Consider the following 27,029-nt stretch of genomic DNA (forward strand, 5'->3'; position numbering starts at 1 on the left):
AACTTTAAATTTAAGCTCTCATAATTAATGCTATAAAACGTTGCTTATTTAAGAGGTACCTTTATGACGCCGTTTCAATGACTTCTGCAATCAAAACAAAGATGTTTTCGAAAAGATTTGTAACTTCAAATGAGCGCCAACCAAACTACGGTGAGTTAACAACCGTATAAATCGGCGTTGTATTCGTCATTTTTTTCAATAGCATAATTCGGCTATCTGGCGGTCAACGTTCTTGGACAGTTCTTGAACTAAGTACGTTGCTCGCTGCCGTCCCAAATTATGGCGGCCAAACGCGGCATTTTTCAGCAATGGCAGCACTTTCTTAGCGTCACGAAACGTCATTTTTACATCATTTCATAATGCTTGCGCATCACGTGATTTACGTGACCGTGCTGACAGCCAATCACATTTCAAGAAGTGGTCCTTCTCAGTGTGCAGCTGTTTTCTAGAAACTGCGAAATCGAACGCAATTGCTTTCTTCCGTGCCAGCTGTAGCTTTGTTTCCCTTCCACAGGCACTTACATTTACCAACCAGGCACCAAGTGTAACTATGACGAAAACCAGTCTTCACGGTAACGTCAATTTGACGTCACAGCAAAAAGCGACTTCGAAGCCTGACGGTTTCGCGCCACAAATTTGAAACTCGTGGCTTGCATGTGATCACCCTCGGGATCCAACCAGAGGGACAATATGGCGCCGAACGGCGGCCAGGCAGGTCGAGAATAGGGCTCCAGCTGCTGGGATAGGCTTTTCTCCAAGACAGTCTGGGATCCATCTTGACACTACATTGTGTAGTAGTAATCCTAAGCGCTTCACACGAGCATTTTTTTTTTATACTGAACAGAAAGTTTAACATGAAAACTTCCGTCGATCGGGATAAAAATTTCGGATTTAGTAACGCGTAAATTGTGTTTTCAAGATTTTTTATTCTCCTATTGTCTGACTGACTTATTGGTTTGGTTTGGCTTATAGCGGTTTTACGTCTCAAAGCGACTCAGGCTATGAGAGACGACGTAGTGAAGGGCTCCGCAAATTTCGACCACCTGGGGTTCTCTAACGTGCACTGACATCACACAGCACACGGGCCTCTAGAATTTTGCCTCCATCGAAATTCGAACGCCGCGGCCGGGATCGAACCCGCGTCTTTCGGGCCGGCAGCCGAGTGCCATAACCACTCAGCCACCGCGGCGGCTACTGAATTATTATATAAATCTTTTTGTGAATTTTTGTGCATCTCAAATCTAACAAATCAGCAGCGCTTTTTCATTATAAATTTTCGGCGAATTTATTTACTGTTCCTTTCCTTATGTCAATAATAAGAGATCTCTAATAGCTGCACAATGATTGGTGCAATAAAAGATTTTTTTTTAATTTAGGCTAAAAACCTTTTTTTACCAAACCCACGCTTTAAGTTCCTTTTTCCCGCTGTAGAGAAAAAGTTCATTAGGAAGCAACTTGCATACATTCCTGCACTGTTATTATTTCCCGCATTATTTGTCGCATGTGGTTCAGGCAACGTTATATATTATCGGAACCAAAGTCCCCGGAACTCGAGCGAGAACTAAAGCTCTCAGACCCAGCCGCTCTCCCGAGGCCACACTTGTAGCTAAGGGTTACTATCACGGCCTCTCTCCATCCTTTCGCCCGAGTAGTGTTTTCGTGTTTTTCCATGCATAACTCTCATTCCTTTATTCATAAACCAAAATATTTGCTTTCTGCCCACCTGTGCTTCTCATGGGTTTGTACTGTAAGCACCTGATTAATAAGGGTCTAAGTGTACCAGACGACGCATGTTCACTGTAGCCGGTGCGACGTTCGATGCCTCGTGTGGTGGCCGATGGTCGTTTCCCGATGCTGCTTTGCCGGATTCGATTCTATGTTTCGACAATTCCATCATCGCTGTCAATGTCGTGAACATGTGCTTTGCTTTCGTGAAAGACTGGCAGGTTAGAGAGCGAACAAAGGCAAACTGATGTTTATTGCGAAAGTGCTCCTACATGCTTCCCGTGCTATAAGGCCAAGAGAGGAAGGCCTGGCCTTGCGATTCGTTTTTATATAGTTTGGTAGGTGGCATAGTCAGCGGCAACATTTGCTTGATGAGGATATAGGTGTAGGCTAGTGCAGCCGAGCAGGAAACGGCGCATGAGCACTCTGCCCAGTATACAAATTTTTTGGATTTGTCAAGCATGTTGTTAACCTTCTTCCTGAATACTTCAGCATACTACTAAAATGATGTTTACTGGCGCCATCTGCTTGAGTAACGAAGTCCATTCCCACATGTCTATGTCTTGAGTTTTACAAGTAACTTTAACCAGTGGCAAACAAAATAGCAGCATTTTCTTACGTCTCCAAGGGCACTTTCCCCTTTAATTATTCATGACAGGAATAGACGACCGATATTCGGAGTACTGTTAAGTTTACGAGAATTAGACTTATTAGCAACTATTGATTTCCTCGATGCAGCAGGTTCGAAAATTCGCTGATGCACATCTCACGGTCTTCGTGTATATATTCCGCTTCCATGCGCAACCTGACCGCTTCGACCTGACTAAATTCTAAAATAGCCGTAATATTGAACAATGGTTGGCATCCGCACTGACTGCAATGCTTTGCTAGGTTTCCCCGGACAGTCCCTAGCGAGCAGCGGTGCTGTCTGAGCCTCTCATTCAAACAGCCTCCGGTCTGGCCCACGTAATGACGTCCACAAGTCATGGGAATTCTGTAGACCACACCTTTTACACAATCCACAAATTTTGTTTCGTGGTTCGTGTTGCATGCAGAGTCCGCCGTGCGTTCGGGTTCCATCGGGGGTGGATTCCGTGCCTGCGAAAAGCGGTAGAGGAGGAACATTTAGGCTAAATTCCGCGAGTAACAATTCGTCAAATATTTGGGAAAATCATAAGGTGTTAATACTCAAATTGGAGCTGAAAAAGACTACAAGCCACACAATATTCTGGGGCCGAAGCATCTTCTTGTCTTTCATAAAAGTATGAGAGGCGAGGCCAATTTTTTTATCACTCGGTTTCGAAAGGAAAGTTAGCCGTAATACTTTTCTCACTAGAAGGAACTTCGCCTCTGAATTTGAGCTAATCTGGAGCCATCCCGTTACCTCCCTCATTTAAGAAGCAGTACAGCAGAATGCATGGCTAAACGTCAGGCATCGCTCGGTACCCATGGGCTATTCAACCTGGATTTTATCCCCTCAACCAAATCTTCAGCGCAGCGTTCATTCTCTAGAGAGTTTTGAATGCAGGCATGCATTTAACAGCAATATATTCAGGTGCTTTGTCCAATTTTTCTTTTCTGTTCATCTCTGCACACCACTACAACACGCAAGAAAATAAAATACACCGGAAAAACCAGCAGGTTTAAATGAAATTCGAACTTACACCCCTCGGTTTAAAGGCAGACGCCACTAGAAACTCGCCTATCAATACCAGGCTGCTTGCAATTTTTCTAGCTAGTATTTCTGCGTATAATTAAACCTTTGGTAATGCAGCGGACGTTATAAAGACGCCCACCTGTCAGAAGTCTAGAAGAAAATAAGGCGACGGAGAAGAGGAGATAATAGAGAAAACAAAGAGGAACGCACGGTTAGATGAAAAAATAATGCATTACTCGAGAGAATAAGACGTAGACGAATTAGAGGGTATAACGGCACGTGCGCTGACCTGGCGGATGCCTGCAGAGATTGAACAGAACATGGGCAGCGGGACACCTGCCCGTGCTCTGGTCTCAGTTCACTTGCCACTTAGTGCTAAACAGACACGGACGCAGGGAGACAAACAGGATCTCAGTTCTTATCCGGGGCTGAAAGGAAATGCCAAATTTTGAGAAGAGGCCCTGTCCGCTTTGCACTGATTATGCAGCTTTCACCTGCATCTATGGCACCAAGCCGTACTTTCTAGCACTTGCAGCGACTATTACCAGTGTAGAAGTCTCGTCCACGACGCTTACGCCGAGGATTTCACTACCTGCTCTTCAACCCAACGCTGCATCCTTCTGCCGCGTATGTGGCACCGAGCCGCACTTCCAGCACAATTGCAGCGGCCATTACCGGTGTCGGTGTTTCGCCCACCACATTTACGCCGAACAGTTCACTACCTGCACTTCAACCCAACGCTCTATCCTTTTGCCGCATCTGTGGCACCGAGCCGTATTTTCCAGCACTTGGAGCGACTATTGTCCGTGTATATGTTTTGCCGACGACGTTTACGCCGAGGACTTCACTACCAGCACTTCAAATCAACGTTGCATTCTTCTGCCGCATATGGGGCACCGAGCCGTACTTTCCAGCACTTGCAGCGACTACTGCCAGTGTAGATGCTTCGCACACCACATTTGCGCCGAATATTTATTTACCTGCACTTCAGCCCAACTCTCCATCCTTCTGCTGCATCTGTGGCGCCGAGCCGTACTTTCCAGCACTTGCAGCGACTACTGCCAGTGTAGATGTTTTGCCGACAACGTTTACGCCGGTGACTTCACTACCAGCACTTCAAATCAACGTTGCATTCTTCTGCCGCATATGGGGCACCGAGCCGTACTTTCCAGCACTTGCAGCGACTACTGCCAGTGTAGATGCTTCTCCCATCACATTTGCGCCGAATATTTAATTACCTGCACTTGAGCCCAACTCTCCATCCTTCTGCTGCATCTGTGGCGCCGAGCCGTACTTTCCAGCACTTGGAGCGACTATTGTTCGTGTAGATGTTTCGCCGACGACGTTTACGCCGAGGACTTCACTACCAGCACTTCAAATCAACGTTGCATTCTTCTGCCGCATATGGGGCACCGAGCCGTACTTTCCAGCACTTGCAGCGACTACTGCCAGTGTAGATGGTTCGCCCACCACATTTGCACCGAATATTTAATTACCTGCACTTTAGCCCAACTCTCCATCCTTCTGCTGCATCTGTGGCGCCGAGCCGTACTTTCCAGCACTTGGAGCGACTATTGTCCGTGTAGATGTTTCGCCGACGACGTTTACGCCGAGGACTTCACTACCAGCACTTAAAATCAACGTTGCATTCTTCTGCCGCATATGGGGCACCGAGCCGTACTTTCCAGCACTTGCAGCGACTACTGCCAGTGTAGATGCTTCGCCCACCACATTTAGGCCGAATATTTAATTACCTGCACTTCAGCCCAACTCTCCATCCTTCTGCTGCATCTGTGGCGCCGAGCCGTACTTTCCAGCACTTGGAGCGACTATTGTCCGTGTAGATGTTTCGCCGACGACGTTTACGCCGAGGACTTCACTACCAGCACTTCAAATCAACGTTGCATTCTTCTGCCGCATATGGGGCACCGAGCCGTACTTTCCAGCACTTGCAGCGACTACTGCCAGTGTAGATGCTTCGCCCAACACATTTGCGCCGAATATTTAATTACCTGCACTTGAGCCCAACTCTCCATCCTTCAGCTGCATCTGTGGCGCCGAGCCGTACTTTCCAGCACTTGGAGCGACTATTGTCCGTGTAGATGTTTCGCCGACGACGTTTACGCCGAGGACTTCACTACCAGCACTCCAAATCAACGTTGCACTCTTCTGCCGCATATGGGGCACCGAGCCGTACTTTCCAGCACTTGCAGCGACTACTGCCAGTGTAGATGCTTCGCCCACCACATTTGCGCCGAATATTTAATTACCTGCACTTGAGCCCAACTCTCCATCCTTCTGCTGCATCTGTGGCGCCGAGCCGTACTTTCCAGCACTTGGAGCGACTATTGTCCGTGTAGCTGTTTTGCCGAGGACTTCACTACCAGCACTTCAAATCAACGTTGCATTCTTCTGCCGCATATGGGGCACCGAGCCGTACTTTCCAGCACTTGCAGCGACTACTGCCAGTGTAGATGCTTCGCCCACCACATTTGTGCCGAATATTTAATTACCTGCACTTGAGCCCAACTCTCCATCCTTCTGCTGCATCTGTGGCGCCGAGCCGTACTTTCCAGCACTTGGAGCGACTATTGTCCGTGTAGATGTTTCGCCGACGACGTTTACGCCGAGGACTTCACTACCAGCACTTCAAATCAACGTTGCATTCTTCTGCCGCATATGGGGCACCGAGCCGTACTTTCCAGCACTTGCAGCGACTACTGCCAGTGTAGATGCTTCGCCCACCACATTTGCGCCGAATATTTAATTACCTGCACTTGAGCCCAACTCTCCATCCTTCTGCTGCATCTGTGGCTCCGAGCCGTACTTTCTAGCACTTGGAGCGACTATTGTCCGTGTAGATGTTTCGCCGACGACGTTTACGCCGAGGACTTCACTACCAGCGCTTCAAATCAACGTTGCATTCTTCTGCCGCATATGGGGCACCGAGCCGTACTTTCCAGCACTTGCAGCGACTACTGCCAGTGTAGGTGCTTCGCCCACCACATTTACGCCGAAGACTTCATTACCTGCACTTCAACACTCCATCCTTCTGCTGCATCTGTGGCATCAAGCCGTACTTTCCAGCACTAACAGCGACTATTGGCAGTGTAGATTTTTCGCCCACGACGTTTACGCCGAAGAATTCACTACCAGCACTTCAACCCGACGCTCCATCCTTCTGCCGCATCTGTGGCACCGAGCCGTATTTTCAACCACTTGCAGCGACCATTACCGGTGTAGGTGTTTCGCCCACCACATTTACGCCGAAGAGTTCCCTACCTGCACTGCAACCCTAAATTTCCCCATAGTCAACTGTGCCAGCCGACCAGGCCAAGCTTATGTTACGAGAAAGAGGACAATCGAACTCTTTCTTTTTTTGCATAGTAGGAAAGCGGAACGCATGTCTCCGATTTGCGCCAACAAATGTCGGCAAATGAATTGCGCTGGATCTCTGCACAAAATTTTTCCGTGCTGGAGACTACCCAACAATCAAACAGCCATTCAGTGCCTTACTGTCATGTGTGTGCTCACTACTGACATGACATAACGAAACGACTGCATAAATATTTGCTTATCGACAGCGTTAATTGTGTATGCTAAACAACAAAACGTGACTCAACACGCTTCTATTCCTGAAATCGAATCATCCAGTCATCATGATCATCAACCTGACTAAGCTCACTGGATTGCAAAGGCCTCTCTCACTGATTAAACAAGAAACTTTTTTAAGCAATGCAAGAACAATAGTTTCAGCATACGGAATGAGAGAATTATCATGTTTGCAAACAAGCACAGGTACTTATTTATTTACATACGACGGATATAATAATAACCACAAGACGTTTTTAGTTAAGGAAAAGTCCAGAATACCAAGATGAGAGCGTTATTGGCTCTTTAAAGTTCAGGACAGGTGGGCTAAAGTGGTCTCAACTTCAAAACATAAAGTTGAGGTGGCCTCTCACTTGCGACTTTCATTTCACATTGAACTGACCTCGCCCTTTGTAAAGTCATTTTCTGCCTTGTAGCTGCTATCGTAGCCTTCCGTTCAGTTGCCTTCCTATAGTCCTCCTCATAATCAGGTCCACGGGCGCCGCCATATTGGGCACCGCACTGTGCTCGTAGTACAGGAATGAGTTGAGGATTTAGCCCCCGCGCGTTCTCCCCACACCCCAAAAAAACAGTTTTCCCGAGGGTCGCGAAAAGATCTATAGCCCTTTTGACGCTATAGCACTAAGGGCCTCGGGTCGCAGAAAAGCCGGTGTCGTCGTCCGCGTCGGTGGCGTTGTCCGTGAGCGAAAAATCCAAGAATCATTAATAAATAGCGAGACGAGCACGCTAACCACTGTGCCACGCCAGCTCGATGGTTTGGAATGAAAAGCGCGTCTAGTGAATACGGTGGTGTCTTAGAAGGGTGCTTCAGAGACATGTATTGTAGTGTATATTAGTAATTATGAGCATGGAAATTACAGAAGTCGCAGTTAAGCGAGTAGCAAACCTACTTTTCCTCTTCGCTTGGCGCGCACGTAGCGCCATATCAGGCAGCACCCACTAAAACCACTGTGCCCTCCTCCTCCTCGCAATGCGCACCACTGACCCAACAGGTAGCGCGCGACGGCAGCGCCTCCCGCTCATCTCGTTCGGGCGCAGCGGGGCCGTGCAGAGGCGCAGGAATCACGCGGAGAGCTGCGAACAACGCAGCGCACATACAAGGCGCGTTCACCACGAAGCTTGCGGCTCGCTGCCCGTTCAATCGGCGCGGAAGCTATGCTGGCGTTCAAGGCATCGGGTTTGTCGAGAAGGATGTGCCCGACTGCGACTTGAGTCCCGCGCGTGTCGGCAAGGTGTCTGGCAGCGCTTCTACGTGGTTTGCCGCTGCGCGCGTCCGTTTTACCTTACGTAGCATCAGCAGCATCACGTTCACGCGGCACCTTCTGCATATATAGGAATTAACCTATTACGCTGTTGCGTAATACCCTCAAGATGGAGCTTGAGTGTCCCCTCCAATTTTTTCCATGCTTGCAGCAAATGAATGGTCTTGTTCAGAATAACACATCTGCCGTTGTCAAAATAGCCTCGGTATCTGCACCGAGTTGCTCTCCCTGGTGCTTACCACTAAGGGTTCCGCGTGTTCAGGGAACGAGAAATGCTGCTGTGGCTCGCATTCAGCGCCTTTACTTTGTTCCTTTCGTTCCGAACCCAGTGGACGGCGTACTTCACCAGGCCTCGAGTTGTAGCCGAAAGGACGTTCATATGGACCAGGCCTCTTGCGCCCTTCGCCACCTTGTTGCTGGCTGCTTCCTCCACGCGTAGATGTGCTTGCACTGTGTTTAAAAGAGAGAACAAACTGTCCATTAATCCCTGACGCCAGCGCTACAGTCAATAAAAACAACTAACCTCTTCCCCTCACACAGCATTCACCACAGAAACGAGTAAGCAACCCCCGCTAAATTATACTCGTCAACCTCATAGGAGAAATAAATGGTGGCTCCAATCCACGCTGGGAAGGTGGTCGGACAGCGAAGCTCTAAAACGACACCCAATTAACCATTGCGACGTCACTTGAAAATTCACCCACGTAGCTCTACAAAGGGTTGAACCAGAGACAAATCAAATGTATTTGAGCTGTACGATGTATGCCTGATTTAAAAGGAGATATGCCGTTTGCATTCAATATTTAGCGCAATGTTTACTGGAACGCGTCCGACGGTATTCTCATTTTTCACCCGCGCCTTATCATCCATCATATGGTTTTGACGCTTGTTTTGCTTAATGAAAACGAGAACTGACCCGCCGCGGTGGCTCACTGGTTAGGGCGCTTGGCTACTGATCCGCAGTACCCGGGTTCTAACCCGACCGCGGCGGCCGCATTTCGATGGAGGCGAAACGCAAAGGCGCCCGTGTGCTGTGCGATGTCAGTGCACGTAAAGATCCCCAGGTGGTCTAAATTATTCCGGAGCCCTCCACTACGGCACCTCCTCTTCCTTTCTTCTTTCACTTCCTCATTTATTCCTTCCCTTACGGTGCGGTTCAGGTGTCCGTCGCAGTAAGACAGATACTGCGCCATTTCCTTTCCCCAAAAGCAGTTCTCATTGTCCTCTGTCTGCTGGGTGTAATTGGTAAATAATTTTTGGGGAAAGGAAATGGCGCAGTATCTGTCTCACATATCGACGGACACCTGAAACGCACCGTAAGGGAAGGGATAAAGGGAGAAGAGAATAAGGGAAGCAAGAAGTGTAAATCAACGCCATTTCTGCAGGGACAGCTGATGAAACAAAACCGCTGCAAGCTTCGCATGGCACTTTTGCCAGAAAATTCGGCATGTGTAGGAAGCGGCAGTCACCTTCGCGGCTCTTAGATTATTAGTGTCCTACTGTTGTTTCATTACTCTTAAAGGCACAATAAGTAATTTACGCTGCAGTACTTCGACTGACAACACGAATATCTGCCACTTTAGCTAAGACAACAAATTTAGAAAATAAAATTTATAGTTGATAAGATGACTGAGTGCAATCTCGGATACAGAAATATTTGTTCGCGGTTCTGAGGCGTCTGCTAATATTAGACTTTCTTTATGAACAAGTACGTCCCAACACTGGAGCGCATTAGCTGGCAGTTCTCCGCCTTCACTCAAAGGAGCCCATATTTTTATGAAGTAGTTTATATTTTATATCGAGGTATTTTTGGGAAACATCAAATCAGACATCTCCTGGTTTGTTCGCGATAATTGCGTGGAAAAAATAAGTCAATAACAATGTGTAAAAGCTGTGATTCGTTTCATCTTATAGAAAATTCCTCGCGTGTATGCCCTCTTTCTGGGATATTTTCAAAGCTTTTATAAAAAATTTGCCGAACATATCAGCATTACACGTGTCGTCATTCGAAGCGCTTTTATTTCCTTTTTTCTCGGAACGACATACTACTTCCACTTGTTCTCAAGGGGAATTGGTAACGCTTCTCACCTTGGCGATCTGGCGGCTTCGCATCTGGAATGGTGGTTCATTATATTTCTTCGCGCGAAGCCTTCTCCACACTGAGGACAATGCACTTGAGCATGCACACAATCCTCTGAAAGGTGCTTAGAAAGGTCGAGCAGTTTTCCACTGAATGCGCAGCCAGCACGGCTCCCAGTGTTGTTCGGGCAGTACACATCCCGTTCCGTGAGGTCTCCTAGCGAGCATTCCAGTTTTAAGACATCTGTTTCCTTGAATCTTTCTCCGTCTATGGGACATTTGGGGGTGCCCTTCAAGGCCAGGGTCTTGCAAAAGTCACATACGCCATGCCTGCATGGTAGGAGGAACACCAGCGATGGTACGACGCCACAGAGCCTGCACACTTTGGTCTTGGGCAGAGTCTCCTTAAAGTATATGGTACACCATGACAAGAGCTCGTGGAACCCCGACAGATTGTACCCAATGCTTCGTGTTGATGTAGTCATCTGAAAAACCGGGAAAAATTATAGGCGACAAGACATTTCATACGAGGTTCCTAGATAACTGGCTGATGCGAAAATTGCTGCACTGTATGTCGGCGCCGAACGCAAGAGTATCTCATCGAACTTCTCTTAACCATATAGGTCATTAGACGAGCACCAGGCAAAAAGATGAAGGAAGAAGAAAAGAACGCATACAACGGAGACTGTCACTGTCCGGTAACTGTTGTTAATTGACCTACACATTCCCTGTTAGCACACTTGATATTCCAGTCGTCGTTCTATGCATTGCTTTCTTCGTCTTTCGTCTTTTTCACTGGCTTTGCGTACCGACTAGTCCAGATTTCTATCTCCTGCAATGCTTTCCTTCAACGTACTAATATTTTGCATTTTCATGCTTATTGGTTGTGTGAAGAGAGACAGGCGTTACCACAAAAATTTGCTTCTGATTCGGCACCTTAAATTTCATACATAGCACATGCTGTAATGGTATGTGTGGAAAATGTTTTTGGCACGCCTTATTCACATATATGAAATTATGCGTGAGGACTTTTTGGTAATTAATACGAAACGTCCCCGGGAAGAACTACGGTATTTCTGTGGGAATTAGGGGTTCACTTTAGAAAAATCTGTACAATATTGCGCGAATATTTCCAGTGTTCGTTTTTCAAATCTGCCGCGACACCACCTTATCGCTTTGTTTGCGACGCAAGACGCGACTAGATCTATCTCGATTGATCGCAGCCAGGCAAAGCTGATTCTACGTTGTTCCGGAATATTCTAGTAACTTTGCGTCCTTTATCTCGAATGTTCGCTATCAGCTTTAAATTGAGCACGGCCGACAGCGGCGGGCATTCTGTTCGACGACCGCCGAGCCCGCTTGTCGCTTCGCCGCCGCCGAGTGATTCAGTCCATTTTGGGTGCAAGTCAGCCCAATAAACAGTTCTTTTACAAGACCCTTTCGTCCGTCTTCATCGCTGCTTCGATTGCCGTCACCACTACGTGACAATATTCTTCCAAAGAGCTTTCACAGTACACTTCGAGCTTCTATGCAGACGACTTTGATAAGCGTTGCGAAAAGCACTGCGTGTTTCGCAGCGTTCACAAAGCTTCAGGGACAGGAGGGTTGTGTTCTATCGGCGCTATTTAGTGTGTCGAAAGAAATAAATTAATTATGATAGAAAAAGTGCTATATTTATACTAGATGGCTAACGCCTCTCTTCGCTTGGTCTTTCATGTCACTGCCAGGGGTGCTTGCATTTGTTTCTTGCTTTCGTGTATTTCTGAAACCACACAATGTCGTCATTCAGTCTGACTCCATGTCTGCACTAGAGCGCCTTCAACGACGGACTCCTGCGGCAGGCGCTTCCGGTCTCCAGTCTCTAACCTGGCTGGGCAGGATACAGTTTCAAGTATTTACAGTTTGCTTCCAATGGCTACGTACCCAACAATTCTGGACAAAGGCATTTTTAAGCGGTAACAAGTTTGAGCGTAATTTTTTCATATACTGTAAGCTCAATATATTTCAGCAATCAATACGTCCGCAGACCTCTGATGGGCAGGTTTGCACTTTTTTATTTTTTGCTACAACATTTTCTTTGTCGTAAAAAGCGTTCCTCATTTCTTTTCTACGGCAGTCGTAAGTGCTAGATGCGAGCGATGGAAACACTAAAAAAAGAAAAATTTTGCTGCCCATAGAAAGAACGGATCTTCAATATTTTTATACCAGAATCTTAGAGTTTCTAAGTAATAAAATTTTTTGTTCACGAATGTTGAACATCACAGAAGCCGTTAGTATCATGGTGGCAGACCTTCTTGCTCCAGAAGCCCGGTGTTATTTGTCTCCAGTGGCTGTCTCAAAAGATGAGGACTCCGTAAGGCAGCTAGTAGTTCAACACCTTTCTGCCTTTCGTCCGCCTGGGCACCTCACTTGAGTTACACGAGGGTTGTCGCGTGACATAGCTACTCTCCTGCTTGACCTGCGCACGAACTCCGCCTACATATACGCCGCTAATAAAGCACAACATTCAACTCACCACCTCACCTGTCCGAGGAAACTGTGATGTTGTGGATTATGTGATTTTTCGCTTTAGCATCCCCGCATTTCTGTGCCGAGCGTGATACACTCCTGGGCTCTTCTAAGTCAGAAAGTCTATCTCTAAAAATTGTGTAGTCTTAAGTGAAACACCCTGTATATGAAAAAAAAAAGGCGCCAAGTTTGGTTTCAACTTGCGCTGCTCTGCAGTGACGCTAGTGAATCGGGAAAGAGATGCACACTCACAGTCTTGCGTGGCCGGCGTCCTGGGTCCCAGAAAATGGAAGAGAAGCTGGCACACCTCCCTGTATCGCCTCCAGCAAGAGCAAGAAAGTGAGGGCTGCGGAAGCGAGGCCAGATAGCGCAGCGTACGTATTGCAGAGCCGCGCCTGTGCGCTTTTCCTCTTCCGTCCGTCTATAGTGATCGAGTTGAGAAACTGCGTTCATATCAGCGTTCATAATAGCTCACAGAACGCCTCGAGCGGATGACTGGATATAGCGATAGCCGACATCCTGAACCACTGTGCGCTTGTGACATCCTACATTTTCTTGTCCTTATCACTTACGCAGACATTTCCTTGTTCGCGACTTGCCTGCACCCGAGGGAATCCGAAACTTCCCAAACATGGATGTTTAAGTTTTCGCGACTAACCAGTTAGCCCCATATGTCACTAAAGCTTCAAGTACACGACTAATGCTTTCAAAGACGCAATCAGAAAATTCGCCAGGACATCCGTAATGAGGTGGCTTGGAAAAGAGCTGGCAGGGAGGAGCCAATTGTGGGTAGGCAGGATGTCTCTGATATTTCAATTCATTAAGATAAGGAATAAAACGAACAAAATGCAGCGGCGACAGCCTCATGCAAAGTGTTTCCCCTAGGAATTAACACAATTTTTAAAAGCAGGCTTTTTAATCTAAAAGATTTATTTTCTCGGCATAGCATTTTCAGCGCAGTACTACATCAGAATAAAGCTTAGATGGGCTAACTAGAAGGATAGTTAACTAATGTTAAATAGTTAACCTTTTAAATATTTCTGTTGGGCTCCTAAATTATTGAGAGGCTTGTAGCTCGCCGCAAATAACATCCACACCAGTTTTTTGAATTTCGAAAACGCGGTTACCTTCGGTGCTGTGACCCAACAAATTTTGCCTACATGCCGCCAAAATAGGTGCGCTTTCGACAAGGTTAATTGATTCAACGCAACCCCTCCACTGTACGCCGTAACTCGTAGAAATAGCCAAAATTTCTTGGACCAGAGCGCCCAGGGTAACTGCGTTTTCTAAATTCAAAAACTGATATGGATATTACGTATAGTGGGCTACGCGCCCATAACTTCAATAGAGGCCCAAGCATTCTTTGAGGCTAATATTTTCCCTTGCGAATACATAGATGGTTTCTATGATATGCAGCTGAGCTTAGGCTTCTGTTGGTAAGTTGACCGCCTAGTGAAGCTTCCTTATAGCCGCGACAGCTATATACAAGCGACAATAGCGCAGATCAAAACATTTCGTATAAGAACACGTCAACAACAAGGTCAGATTTACGTTTTCGAAGATGCACCTTCGCGGACGAATGGACAAAATTTAGGAGAAACAGGGAAGGCGAACAACAGGAGACCGGACACGGCACATTCAAATTGTAACCGCGTGATGCATTTCATGCCGTAAAGACGAAACAGGATTGGACAACTGCTTTAATGAGAGCTATAGGATGAAACAGGTTATTCTGGGAAAGATAATCAACGAGCGATGAAAAATTACACGGCATAAATCGAGCGTTCCGAAAGCAACTACGCGAGGTAAGGGAAAAGGCGTTCTCTCAGTGCTGAGACAGTTCATTTCAGTGCTTCATGAACAGCGACTGCTGGCGTGAGATCACCGAACGGTACTCTTCGCCGTCGGCAGTGATTTCCAGCAGCAGCTGCTCCATCGAGCGGCCGTTGGTCTCCGGAGCGAACCAGTAGAACAGGGAGGCGCCCGCCATGGTCACGGCGCTGAAGAACCAGCCGGCAGCGGCGAAGGGCAGCTTCTCACGAATGGCGCCGAAGAAGAGCGCCACGGCGAACGAGCTGAGCCAGTTGAAGGCGAACGCCAGACTCAGCAGGAAGCCACAGCCGCGCAGTGGAATCTGCGCCGCCATTTGTAAACAGAGGGATATGGTATGGATAAGCTGCACATTAACTGTGAGGAACGTCGTAGTATAGACATGGTTCATCAACGCATACTGACATCGCATGGCGCAAGCACTTCTGTATCTCGCCTGCGCTGAAAAACTGCCGCCACGCCAGCCATTCGTACCCGCGTCCTTGGGTACAGCAGCCCGACGTCACAGTCACTGAGCAACAGTGGCGGGTAAACAATGTGAGTTGAGCGCACTTTTCCTGCGAATGACCTAGACTGTGTTATTTTCGAAAAAAAATATAATTTTTCGCAGTAATTAATGTCGAGAACGGCTAGAAACAAGGGATAGAGAAAAGAAACAACGCAGACAGAGGAAATAAACCACACACAGCGCTGTTCCGTGTTTCGCGCTGTTTTCGACATTCATGATGAACCAACTGGCCCAACAATCCTCATTTCTGCGCTACGTTACGCTGCGTCGTCCAGACGCAGGAAAAGATTTGCGCGATATGCGCTTTCCTGCGGGACAAATGAGTGACCTTGACGTTTGTATCGTGTGACACCTCCTCCCTCTACACAATGATTGCAAGGATCGCGTGAGGCAGGCTCGTCTGGACACACATTTGCCAAGTGCAGGCAGAACATCCAGTGGCAGAAGTGCTGAGCAGAACCAGGAGACAAGCGCTTATGAGTGTGAGTAGTGAATGGACACACTTTAGAATAATAGAAGTTGCCATGTGTTGCAAAGAGTCCTGCGTTGTAATCACAGAGACCACTTTCATCCAAATCTAAGCAGTTATAAGCTAGAAAAGAAAATGAAAATGAAAATTTGTTTTGAGGAAAGAAAATGGCGCCCTGTCTCACGTATCTCAGCGGACACCTGAACCGCGCCGTAAGGGATGCGATAAAAGAGGGACTGAGAGAAGAAAGGAAGAGGTACCGTAGTGGAGGGCTCCGGAATAATTTCGACCACCTGGGGATCTAACGTGCAATGACATCGCACAGCACAGAGGCGCCTTTTGCATTTCGCATTCATCGAAACGCGGCCGCCGCGGTGGGGTTCGAACACGGGAACTCCGGGTCAGTAGCCGAGCGCCCTAACCACTGAGCCACCGCTGTGGGTCATAAAAAAAGATCAGATTGGAAGCTTCGCCATCAGCGGCCGATTTCGCACGTAAAGGGCTTGCGTCGACACCGATTTTTGGGCGCGGATATCAGAAGCTGGGCTACACTGCCATTTTCTCCAAAACGGTGGCAACCCGTCCTTTTCAGTAAGGACCTCATGAGCCTTGAATAGACCAGCTGGAAGGTTTCCAAATGTAATTGTCTCTTTCATACATACCCAGCAATTCTGGACGAAGGCATTTTTCAACAAAAAATAGTTTAAGGACGCAGTCTTCCACATATTGTAAGATTTCAATATAACAATCAATATAACCACAGATATCTCCTCTGCATGTTTGCATTTTTTGGTTAATAAGACTTTTCCATCGTTCTGCATTGTTTTCCTATGGCAGTCTTAACTACTCTATGCAAGCGATGGAAAACTTTAAAAAAAAGATTATGCTACGCATCGAAAGAATGGACCATTAACTTAATATTTCCATACCAGTTATAGCTTGCAATTTTCTAGTTATCAAAACTTTTGTCAGAGATGTTGGACATGAGTCTAAAGCATTGGCAAGCGAATTTGATCTCTTCTTCCAAGGCGGGTTCAAATCCCGTTGCTAACCATAGTATGCGAATCTATTTTTCTTATATCTCGGAGGCTGTACACTGACAGATGGACGCCTTGTTCTCGTTAGCATGACCATTCTAATGCTACCGCAGTTAATAATGCTGCGCTGGCTACTCCAGAGCATGTCATGCGCTTTCTGCAATCCATGTCTTTCTGCGTGCTTGAATACATAAATTAATTTGGTATCAGAGAATGAAAGGCTCAGTAACTGTCTCAGTTCTCGATGAACACTTGAACCGCGCAACATTGGAAAAAAGGAAGAAGGCAGCGAAATAAGTACGAGAGCCAGGAGCACACTAGTGGAAAACTTCTGGTTTCATGTTCAACATTCTTGGACAGACACCTTGAATATTATAAAAAGTATAGGTAGTTGCATATAAATATTGAAGGTAATGGTTTATTCTTCCGATATATAGCAAAATCTTTCTTTTATATTATTTCCATCACTCGAAGCGAGTAGCTAAGACTATCATAAAAAACAAATGGGGAAAGTTGTTGACGATAGCAAGAATCTTGATAGCAAAAAAAATAAAATAAAAGCGTGCCGACAAGAGATCGGTGGGTATATTGATTGTTATAGTGAAAGCTTCCTGTATGTGAAAAAAACTGCGCTCATGAACTATTTCTCTTTCAAAAATGCATTTGTCCAGAATTGTTGGGTATATTCGATCTAATGGAGTTCTTTAATGTGTACTGACATCGGAAAGCACACGGGCGTCTTTTGCATGTCGCCCGCAACGAAACGCGGTACGGACATTATCTCGCCTCCTCGGGTTAAGCAACCGAACACCCTGCCCAATCAACCACCGCGGTTTATCGATGCAACATTTGTGAAATCAGCTTTTGGCTTGAACGAAAAAACCTCGCCGCCACGCAAATCCACAACCAGGGTACCATATACCCTTCCAAACGTACCATCTCGGCAGCGAGTAGCCAGCTGACCGGTCCGAGGCCGAAGGAGTGACCGACAAGGTAGGCAACCAGCAGCACCAGCTCCAGGCCCCTCACTACCCAATGCGCCTCCCTTGAGTGGCTCGACATGCCAACGGCTCCGACGGCGAACAGTGTGCACACGCACACGCACGACGAGGCGAGGAAGAGACGGCGGCGGCCCAGCGTGTCCATGGTCGCCGCTGAGGCCGCGGAAGACAGCAGCTGGGACAATGCGGGGAACTGCATGTCTAACTCTGAATCATGGCTGCTTGTTTGCATCACAATAATAATAATAATAATAATAATAATAATAATAATAATAATAATAATAATAATAATAATAATAATAATAATAATAATAATAATAATAATAATTGGTTTTGGGGGAAAGGAAATGGCGCAGTATCTGTCTCACATATCGGCGGACACCTGAACCTCGCCGTAAGGAAAAGGATAAAGGAGGGAGTGAAAGAAGAAAGAGAGAGGTGCCGTAGTGGAGGGCTCCAAAATAATTTCGACCACCTGGGGATCTTTAACGTGCACTGACATCGCACAGCACACGGGCGCCTTAGCCTTTCGCCTCCATCGAAACGCAGCCGCCGCGGTCAGGTTCGAACCCGGGAACTCCGGATCAGTAGCCGAGCGTCATGAAAATACTATCTTCTCATTATAGCGACTTTACTAATCGCTTTGTAACCAGGATTGTTATTAGCTAACACGACCATCCCATGCTTACGCACTTCACCGATCTCTTGAACTTTTTGTATCCATATATACATATTGTTTCCTCTGTATTACATTCCCTAAACCAGGTATTTGAGCCATCATTCGACTGTACAACCGTTTGACTCTTCCACATATTTTCGCTTGATGAAAATGTGCTTCTTTATTTCATCTAGAATGCTTCTTGTTAGCCAACTCGCTTTAGATTGGGTGGTGAGATGGGGAAGTAGTGGGTGGCTGGTTTTTCTGGAGGGTGGATTTTTCACTCTCCGAGGCTAAAGACATGACAAGCACCGACTTTTTCGCATTGTGATGCTGGTGCTGCTTTCGTCGTAAAAGATGGAAAAATAGTGCACATGTTGGAAGCTGCCGGCCGGGGGCACAGCCACGCTACCCTGATCTCCCTGCACTCACCCTTAAGTAAAGACAAGCTTCGACAACTGGTTTTAAACTGACGGCCTTAGCCGCCTATGTGCCATAAAACCCAACACAACACTTGGTTTCAAACTGGAGGCCTTCACACCGGCCGTGAGGCAGAGTACACTTAACCACGAACCCCCTACTCATAGGCTATGCGGATATCACTATTTGTTTGATGGCAGCTCCGTACAGTTGCCGTCATGCGTGCCGTCCTCATTATATATACAAGTTCCATAACCAGACAACGCTGATCACGCGCCGAACCCTCAGGGAAAGCGTCTGTAATTTTAAAACTGGTGTATATGAGGCTTTCCACGCAGCAAACAGCCAGAGCGCATTCGCACATGGCCCCGATGAACTAGATGCGGGCTGCCACCGGGCGCACCCAGCCACCCGGAGGCATCAGCACATGCTCGTAAGCAGTCGTAGCCGGTGGCGGCGGTAAACGATACCGGTGTACGGCAGCTATATGCTATAGCTTTTCATTACCGTGTATCTTACTGCATCGTACAAAAGATGCGGTAAATTTTAAATACGTGTCACGCGCAATTCGTAAAGGTACTTGAAGGAGTAACGAACCTTCAATAGCGGCACTGAGAGTAGGAAGAAAAATACACGAAACGCCGACTCTAAGCTGGAGTTGCTGTAAAAACGTTGCACATGAAAGCGCCCAATGTACGGTCTTTGTCTAAACTACACAGCCCAAGGGGGTCTGTTTCTGAGCACTGCAGCGCGGCTCCTCTTGCATTCTTAGTGACCCTAATCACACGAATGCGGGAGGAACTTCAGTACTCAACCCTCTCAAACTTAGGATTGTCAATGTGCTTAAGAGCAGCGCTACACGACTTGGAATAAAATCCTCTGGGCTGTATATTTTTCACAATGACTGTACATCCCCGCTTCCATTCCCCGTCGCAGCCATAGTCGTGAAACCCGAGCAGTTTCAAATATTTTCAACCTACAATTATTTGCCGTGCCGTAACAGGCTTGTAGCGACAAGATGCAGCCACGTGTAAAATATTGGCTGACCCATACCTCTATTGCTAATAAGCAGCAGCCAAGTGTAGACAGGAACGGTTTTCGCTTAGCACTAGGCTGGCCACAGCCACTGCATATTTTATAGACTATCTGCAGCGCTTTTTGTCGTAAAATCCTGTGGTCTCCTTCATATATTTTCAAGGCGCTCTAAAGGCTTAGCATCACCACAGCGCAGACTACTGAGTTCTCGTCCCTACGATTTTTAAGAATTTGATGCTGCGTCGACGGCCTCGCTTTCCAGAATCACAGCATCTAGAACTTCCGCATGGAGCGGGCAGCTCTATATGCACCTGCAACGAAGCCAGGACGATGGCGAATTTAGAAGTTGACAGCGGCACACCAATAGCTTGTGCCAGGCCCTCGATGTATGAGGGTGCCGCTGCGATTCCCGTCAACTGCTGGACGAACATGATGTGGTATGCCAGCAGCACGTTGACCGCTGAGGGGGGAACCCAGATGAAGGCTTCCTCTGTACGGTGCGCCTCGCGGTCTTCGCTGGTGCCTCTCCAACGGAGGAGCCTGAGGGCCTGCGCGATGCGTAAACCAAAAACCCTTTCAGGTTTAAGGAAAAAAACGCTCTCTCATTCTGTAACGATATGCTCTGTTCTGAAATGAATACACCCACAGTTTCGAACTGACTATAGCCGGAATTAGTGCATTGTCAGTCAGTCAGTCAGTTTTTATTTGCAGGAAAATCACATCATACTGCGGGTGGCAGAGGCTAAGTTGCCTGACGAGGTCTCTGCCCCCGTAACAAAAGGAGCAAGCCACAACAGTACAGCAGAGAGCTGGTACAAAAAAGAGAAGCTGCATTACAGATAGTACTCCAATATCACAAAAACACGTAAATAGAAGTCAACAATTGAAAACAAAATTTACATTTCTCATTGTTACTTAACAATCTCATCGGAAAACAAAATTGCCCGCAGTTCACGTTTGAACCTTTTTCTGGGTAGGCAGAAATCTGAAATAGAAGCAGAGTTATTTAACATGTCTATTAATTGGTATTCCAGATCTTGTTTTCCATAATTTGTTCTTACTTTTTTACTTCTGCGTATGGGGTTACGAATATCATATTGAGCCAGAACAGGTGTGTAAACACTGTGAAATTTCTTTTTATATATTTGCTGTCCCTGCAGTATCCATAAATAGAGTTTACTTGCTGGTAAAACATCAAATCTGGGAAAAAGTGGTTGCGTCGACAACACTCTATAGTGCCGTTGTGGTTCACAAAAATTCGGAGGACACGTTTTTGCAGCAGTTGTAGCCTATCATGGTTCCCTTTTGTCGTTGTTCCCCAGACCAGAATGCCATACAAAAGTTTAGAATAGAACAGGGAGTAATATAATGATTGCTTTAGCCACAGAGGTAGAAGAGAAGCTATTTTTCTAATACATCCAAAAGACTTAGCGAGTTCGGACAGCAGATGATTAACATGAGGGGTCCAAGACAACTCTTCACTAAACCATACCCCAAGGAACTTTTGCACACTTACTTGTTCTAAGATATGTCCTCTGTACTGTAAGTTAATTATTTTTTATGCGTATTGATTGGCTTAAATATCATGTACTTTGTTTTTACTGCATTTAACTGAAGTTTGTTGTGTTGCAACCATGTGGATAAATTGTCGTTGGTCAAAGCACACTGATTGGCTGACACGGTACACACTGCCATTAGTCCAAGCGCGGTAATAGTGAAAGTCATCATCATCATCATCAGCCAGTCCACGCTAACTGCAGGGCAAAAGCCTCCCCCATGTCCCTCCAATTAACCCTCTCCTTTGCCAGCTGCGCCCATCGTATGCCCGAAAACTTCTTGATCTCGTCCGCCCACTTAACCTTCTGCCGCCCCGTGCTACGCTTGGCTTCTCTTGGAATCCACTCCGTTACCCTTAAGGATCAGCGGTTATCTTGCTTTCGCATTACATGCCCTGCCCAAGTTCATTTCTTCCTCTTGATTTCGACTAGGATATCATTAACCTGCGTTTGTTCCCTCATCCACTCAGCCCGCTTTCGGTCTCTTAACATTGCATCATTGCACCTATCATTTTTTCCATAGCTGGTTGCGTTGTCCTCAACTTGAGCTGAACCCTTTCCTTAGCGTAACTCCACGTTTCTGACCCGTAGGTGAGTACTGGTAAGACACAGCTGTTGTATATTTTTCTCTTGAGGGATATTGGTTTACTGCCATTCATGATCTGAGAGAACCTGACATATACGCTCCACCCCATTCTTATTCTTCTAGTTATTTCACTCTCATGATCCGGATCAGCGGTCACTACCTGCCCTAAGTAGGCATATTCCTTTACCACTTCCAGCCCCTCGCTGCCAGTTGTGAACTGCTGAAACCTCACTGAAAGCATCTCTTCTCTTCCTGCTTTCCTGGAGAAGGTGACCGATTTCAGCCTTTCATAACCTATGCCGAAATTCTAAAACACTTATTTCTTACCAGGCATATGTATCCAAATACCCCTAAGGGTTCGAACAAATCAAAGCATGTCATATCGGGCAACTGCAAAATATCTCATTCAACAATCCGGCTAAACTTCACAAGATAAATTCAGAAGCGGCTAAATAGGAGTGCAAATTCTCTGGCCAGTACACAGACCTATATCATATAGGATGGGCCTGTCATGCTAATAGTTCTACGGATTTAATAGAACAGCCAACAGGGAAAGAATGTGAGGCGACCCTGTCTGATTCGGACCTCGAGGTTCAGTCAGCCCTCATCGAAAGAGCAAAGACGGGCCCTTTGCTAACGGAATCCTGAACTGAGGTCCCGACCACCTTTCCAAAATTCCCCCTACTCTTTTTTCATCAAAAAACTTATTCACCATCTTCACCACTTCTTTAATTGCGGCTGAATGTAACAATTCGTACCATAATCTCAGTTTTACGTTGAGCAATATATTCGACTACTCCAATTTCAAATTATCTTTGATTTATGTTTTAGATGTAATATTGTCTAGGATCGTATACGTATGAGTGTATATTATTCAATTTCTTATGTGCAATATTTGTTTCTTACTTTTTTTCCTTTCATATTCGTTGGCACTGTTTTACTCGATCAACATGGGAGCTCCTACCTACAGTTGCTACTGGGCCCCCTTCTGTAATCAAAACAAAATATTTTGTGCAATATTTCCAGGAATAAAAACATCACATAACTGCTAGCTTGACGTGAAGGAAAGTAGCTGTTTTTATAGTTGGCCCTTTGTCGAAAATATCAGCCATATAGAGCACTTGCAGCACCTAGTGACGGAGACAACGATGTTAACTAAAGAGCATGCTCAATAAAAATCTTGCGCATGAGTCAGCGAAAGTTGTTACACCCTGTATTCCGCCGCGGAACCACCCTCATGCTGAGCATTCCTCCGCTCTCGCCATAACCTCCAGAGGCTAGCAGTCACCTCCCACCCTATCTCTCTCTTTCTTTTCTCTCCGTTCTCTGCCTTAAAAGGGAGCGATGGATTTCTCCTTCTCAACTCTGCCACCCACCAACCTTGGCAGGTGGCCGCCACTTGCCATGGCGAAATAAATTACATTGAGTTAATTAAGGTCAATTAACTTAAGTTAAATTCAGTAAGTTAAATTAACTAAAGTTAATCTAAATTCCTTTACTAGGTTAAAATAAATTAATTCCCAATTCACTAAGTAATTATGGTCTTACGGACCACGCTCTGATACAACAGCAGAGTACAACGTACAACGACGTTTGAAAAGATTTGACACTGGTCCTTGCAACTAGGTATAAGGAGCTGAGCCAACTACAAGAACTTGAAAGCGCAACTCCTCAATATATGTAAATTTCTCAGTACAGCGCAGGACTAAAACTAAGATAACTCCAAGTATTTCTGTGACTCCGAAAAGTGTTCCAAGTGGTTAGCATTGATAAGTCCTCTAGTGTAGCACCTAAGAAGGAAACAGTAGGGTCTGCATGAAAGGGACTCTGAAAAGGGGGTTTGAGGTTGTCTATAAAATGCTCGCATTATGCAGAGTACAGGCCAACTAGTGTTCATGCCGCGTACAAGACCTTAAAAGCGAGCCGGTAATTTGCCATCCAAGTTTTAAAACTCCCGCTTCCGCACCTAGCGGCGGGCGACCTGCGGTGCTGGGCTTTCGCTCGAATCCGCGCTCGTTACGTCAGCAGCGGACTGCTAGCATTGGTTCGCACGCATCGGCAGCCGGCGGACGGGGCGAGTGCGAGGGGCCGGCGGAGGAGCGCCGACATTTCAGCGTGAAAAAAGTGACGACAGAGGGAGAGGCGTGAAGACGAGGAAATTCAAATTTTGACTACATATAACTCGGCTTCTACAAAACGCATCTAAAAAATTCTTGCTGGAGGTTATTTGTGAAGCGGCGTCCTTTAGGATCCTAGGCACATCACATCCTTGTTGAGACCCCCTTTCACAGCCACTTTAATGTGAGAGTGTTCGCATTATATGTCAAGTCATGTGTGCGCTCTAGAAACGGCTCCTACAGAAACAAATGAACAGTCTGTGTAACCATCGTGTAAAACGCTCGAGCGGTGCATTGCCCCGTAAGAAAGGTGACACCTCACTACTTCTAGGTTCTAGAGGCACCATTTGCGAAAGAGCAGTGCCCCATAGACCTACTAGCTATGCGGGTGCCAGCATATTCCTCGAAATCGCAGACTTCTGTCTAATTAAAGTTCTGATCGTCTAGTGCGCATATTACTTGAGCCCTCTACCTAAGCGTGACGATGACTGCACTCCATCAAGGCTACCTTTCTCCACCCTTCACGGGAGCTCTCATCGAAGCTCGAATATTCTGTTTGAGGCAATCTTTTATTTTTTCTACATATGCATTCAATCTGTCTCACCTTCCAGGCTCACCTTTGTAACGTTGTAACTTTCAGAAGCTACATGGGACAGCATAAAAGTCCTAAAGTTGGCCGTAAAAATCATCTCGTTGCAACAACTCACCTGCACGGCGCTGCTCCTGCGTGCGTGTGCTAGAAGCCAACGCGGGGACTCAACCGTATGAAAGGCCGCAGCGCCGAGAAGCAGCGCCGGCATGGCGCAGGCAGCCGCCAGCCACGACCAGTCCAGAAGCTCGCCCAGACAGCGACAGAGGAGCACGCCCGCCGCCACGGACACGTACAGGCAGCCACCCTAAGGATAGAAAGGATTCACTACTTGAACTCGACTCGGCGTCCGGGACTCCCACTCCTGCTAGAAGGTCTACAATGCGTTAACCTATGATGATCGTTCCAAGTGTCGAAATAGGCTTCCTCACGGACAATGTTAACAGCTTAGGTTCGGTTGACCAGCTACATAGAAACTAGCAGACCTCGTGCCTTTTCTGAGTAAATCGCGCTAAATGGTATAGAAAGACGTGAACACAGATGGAAGAAGCATGTTGTGCAGTGTGCAAAACTGAATTCGGAGAATCACCTTGTGAACATTTGCTGTATGCAACAGCAGCCTCGGGCCTAATAGTTCCGGTTGGTTTGTTTTATTTGGATACAGATGAATTCAGATGGAAGGGTCCAGCTGGTGAGTGAAAAACATAACTGGAACCAATTAGATTTTCTGTCTGTTTCCAGCTGTAAATTTTCAACGTTTCTTTTCTACTCGATTATACATCACCCAATAAGTGCGAGGAGCATTATTTCGCAAATTAGCGGGACCTGTGCCGTATTTAAAAGTTATCCATTTATCGACCAGTAAAAATAGCTGCGCTTACAATGACCACCCATGTTCAGTGTCGTGCATCCCTGCGCATGCCTCTGTTCACAGGTGAGAACCACACTAAGTGGTCACTGCCAGCATGTTATAGGTCACATAGTGTCGCTGAAAGAAAGATAGCGGGACGGACACGACGCAGCGAAAAACGATCCAAACGGACAGATGGCGTGATTTGTCATTCGAACCTTTCTTTCTTACCTTCTGTTCATTCTGCTACATTCCCTTCAGTACGACTGACCAACTGTCCTGAAACTGTATCTTCCTGCTGAGCACGATAGTACGGCAGCTGAAACGTCGCCCTGGCAAGAACAGCCGGCAAAGTGTCATTCTGGCATCGACATCGCCCCCAATTCTGGCGTGCACGCACCAGCAGTCCCCTGCTCTCGGTAGCGGCCACCTCGACAACGTAGACGGGCGCGCAGAGGGAGACCAACCCCGCGGAGAAACCGACGGCCAGGTGGCCTGCGTGTAGCCACAGCGAGCTACGGGCTGACTGGAGGAGGAGCCAGCTCACTAGGAAGCTTACGGAGCAGCCGAGCAGTCCCTGACGCCGGCCCAGCCACTGGCACAGGCTCCCTCCGCACAGGCTTCCCAGCACGGCACCCGGTGACAGAATGCGGCTGAACCTGAACACAGGCACGCCTCCGCTGAGCGCTGATCTGTAGACAACCTGCGCGGCCCGCTGAGTTGAAGAAAAATTCGTGCTGGTCCGGGACTTCTGCGAAGTTTCCGGAAATCTGTACAGCTTTCCTTTGTAGCCGTATGGATGCCCTTCGGTTGATGCTAATTGTTGTTGTGTTTTTATGTGTTGGGTTTTACGGCACATAGCCAACTCAGGCCAAGGATGCCAATTGTAATTACTCCCTTATTACAAGTACTATATTACGTGGAAAGTCCTAAAGACACGAGGCATTCAGTCAAACGTGGTTTGTGATTTCGTTCCAGGTGTCACATATAAGCAGCTCTTGCCGCAATCTTTCTGCTTAAAAAAGAGAAGAAAGGAGGACTGCGCATGCTCCTTCCAGGCCTTCTGAAGTGCTTCAATTAAAATTTTGTGTAAGTTCAGCGCGTTCGTGTCATTCGTATCTGGACGTCTTTATTCAATTTGCGAAAGCTGACTATACCATAACTTCTTGCTCCCACTTCGCTGTATCACTGTGCCTATACCTCAGCTGAAACAACACAAACTCTTGTTCAATTACACCACAACACCTGGGGCTCTTAGATAGTCTACGAAAAGAGAGGCGTGCATCCTTCTCACCAGAAGACCTGTTCCTCCAGGAGTGGCGGCGACAAACCTTTCTCGTTGGCAGCGTTCCTCGTCAGAGTGCGAAGCGCGGACGGCGCATACCCCAAGGCCGTGCCCATACACAGGCCGCCCAGCCAGGCGGCAGTCAGCGTGCGGTACTGGGCCAGCGAGAGAGCCCTCGGACGTCCCTTGCCCCACATGGGCCGCCAAAGCGCGGATGCTTCGGTATCAGCCCCCAAGACGGTCAT

General features: G+C 46.9%; 2 protein-coding genes across 2 annotated transcripts; both read right to left on the bottom strand.

Annotated features, from left to right (window-relative positions):
- Nucleotides 1–1,959: 1,959 nt before the first annotated feature.
- LOC144106822 (uncharacterized) lies at nt 1,960–13,161 on the bottom strand. Its single transcript, XM_077639769.1, has 4 exons — nt 13,096–13,161; nt 10,345–10,820; nt 8,496–8,706; nt 1,960–2,823 (listed from the first exon to the last, which is right to left on the bottom strand). The coding sequence occupies exons 2-4, from the start codon at nt 10,818–10,820 to the stop codon at nt 2,443–2,445; spliced, it is 1,068 nt and encodes a 355-aa protein (XP_077495895.1). The 5' UTR covers nt 13,096–13,161; the 3' UTR covers nt 1,960–2,442.
- A 1,454-nt stretch (nt 13,162–14,615) lies between these two features.
- LOC144108214 (facilitated trehalose transporter Tret1-like) lies at nt 14,616–27,029 on the bottom strand. Its single transcript, XM_077641492.1, has 6 exons — nt 26,794–27,029; nt 25,900–26,158; nt 24,768–24,956; nt 20,113–20,349; nt 17,624–17,863; nt 14,616–14,977 (listed from the first exon to the last, which is right to left on the bottom strand). The coding sequence occupies exons 1-6, from the start codon at nt 27,027–27,029 to the stop codon at nt 14,690–14,692; spliced, it is 1,449 nt and encodes a 482-aa protein (XP_077497618.1). The 3' UTR covers nt 14,616–14,689.

This window comes from Amblyomma americanum, chromosome 10, assembly GCF_052857255.1.
Source record: "Amblyomma americanum isolate KBUSLIRL-KWMA chromosome 10, ASM5285725v1, whole genome shotgun sequence".
In the NCBI taxonomy this organism is placed as follows: Eukaryota; Metazoa; Arthropoda; class Arachnida; order Ixodida; family Ixodidae; genus Amblyomma; species Amblyomma americanum.

Bases quoted from the DNA above. Each gene is read 5' to 3' on its own strand.
- LOC144106822 (XM_077639769.1), bottom strand. From the start codon at position 10,820: ATGACTACATCAACACGAAGCATTGGGTACAATCTGTCGGGGTTCCAC. The intron at 8,707-10,344 runs GTGAGAAGCGTT...TTTTAAACACAG, and splicing joins GAAGCCGCCAGATCGCCAAG to TGCAAGCACATCTACGCGTG. The intron at 2,824-8,495 runs GTAAGCACCAGG...CGCTTTTCGCAG, and splicing joins AACACGCGGAACCCTTAGTG to GCACGGAATCCACCCCCGAT.
- LOC144108214 (XM_077641492.1), bottom strand. From the start codon at position 27,029: ATGACCGTCTTGGGGGCTGATACCGAAGCATCCGCGCTTTGGCGGCCC. The intron at 24,957-25,899 runs GTGCGTGCACGC...TTCTATCCTTAG, and splicing joins CCGAGAGCAGGGGACTGCTG to GGTGGCTGCCTGTACGTGTC. The intron at 17,864-20,112 runs GTGCATATAGAG...GCATTGTCCCAG, and splicing joins TCGTCCTGGCTTCGTTGCAG to CTGCTGTCTTCCGCGGCCTC.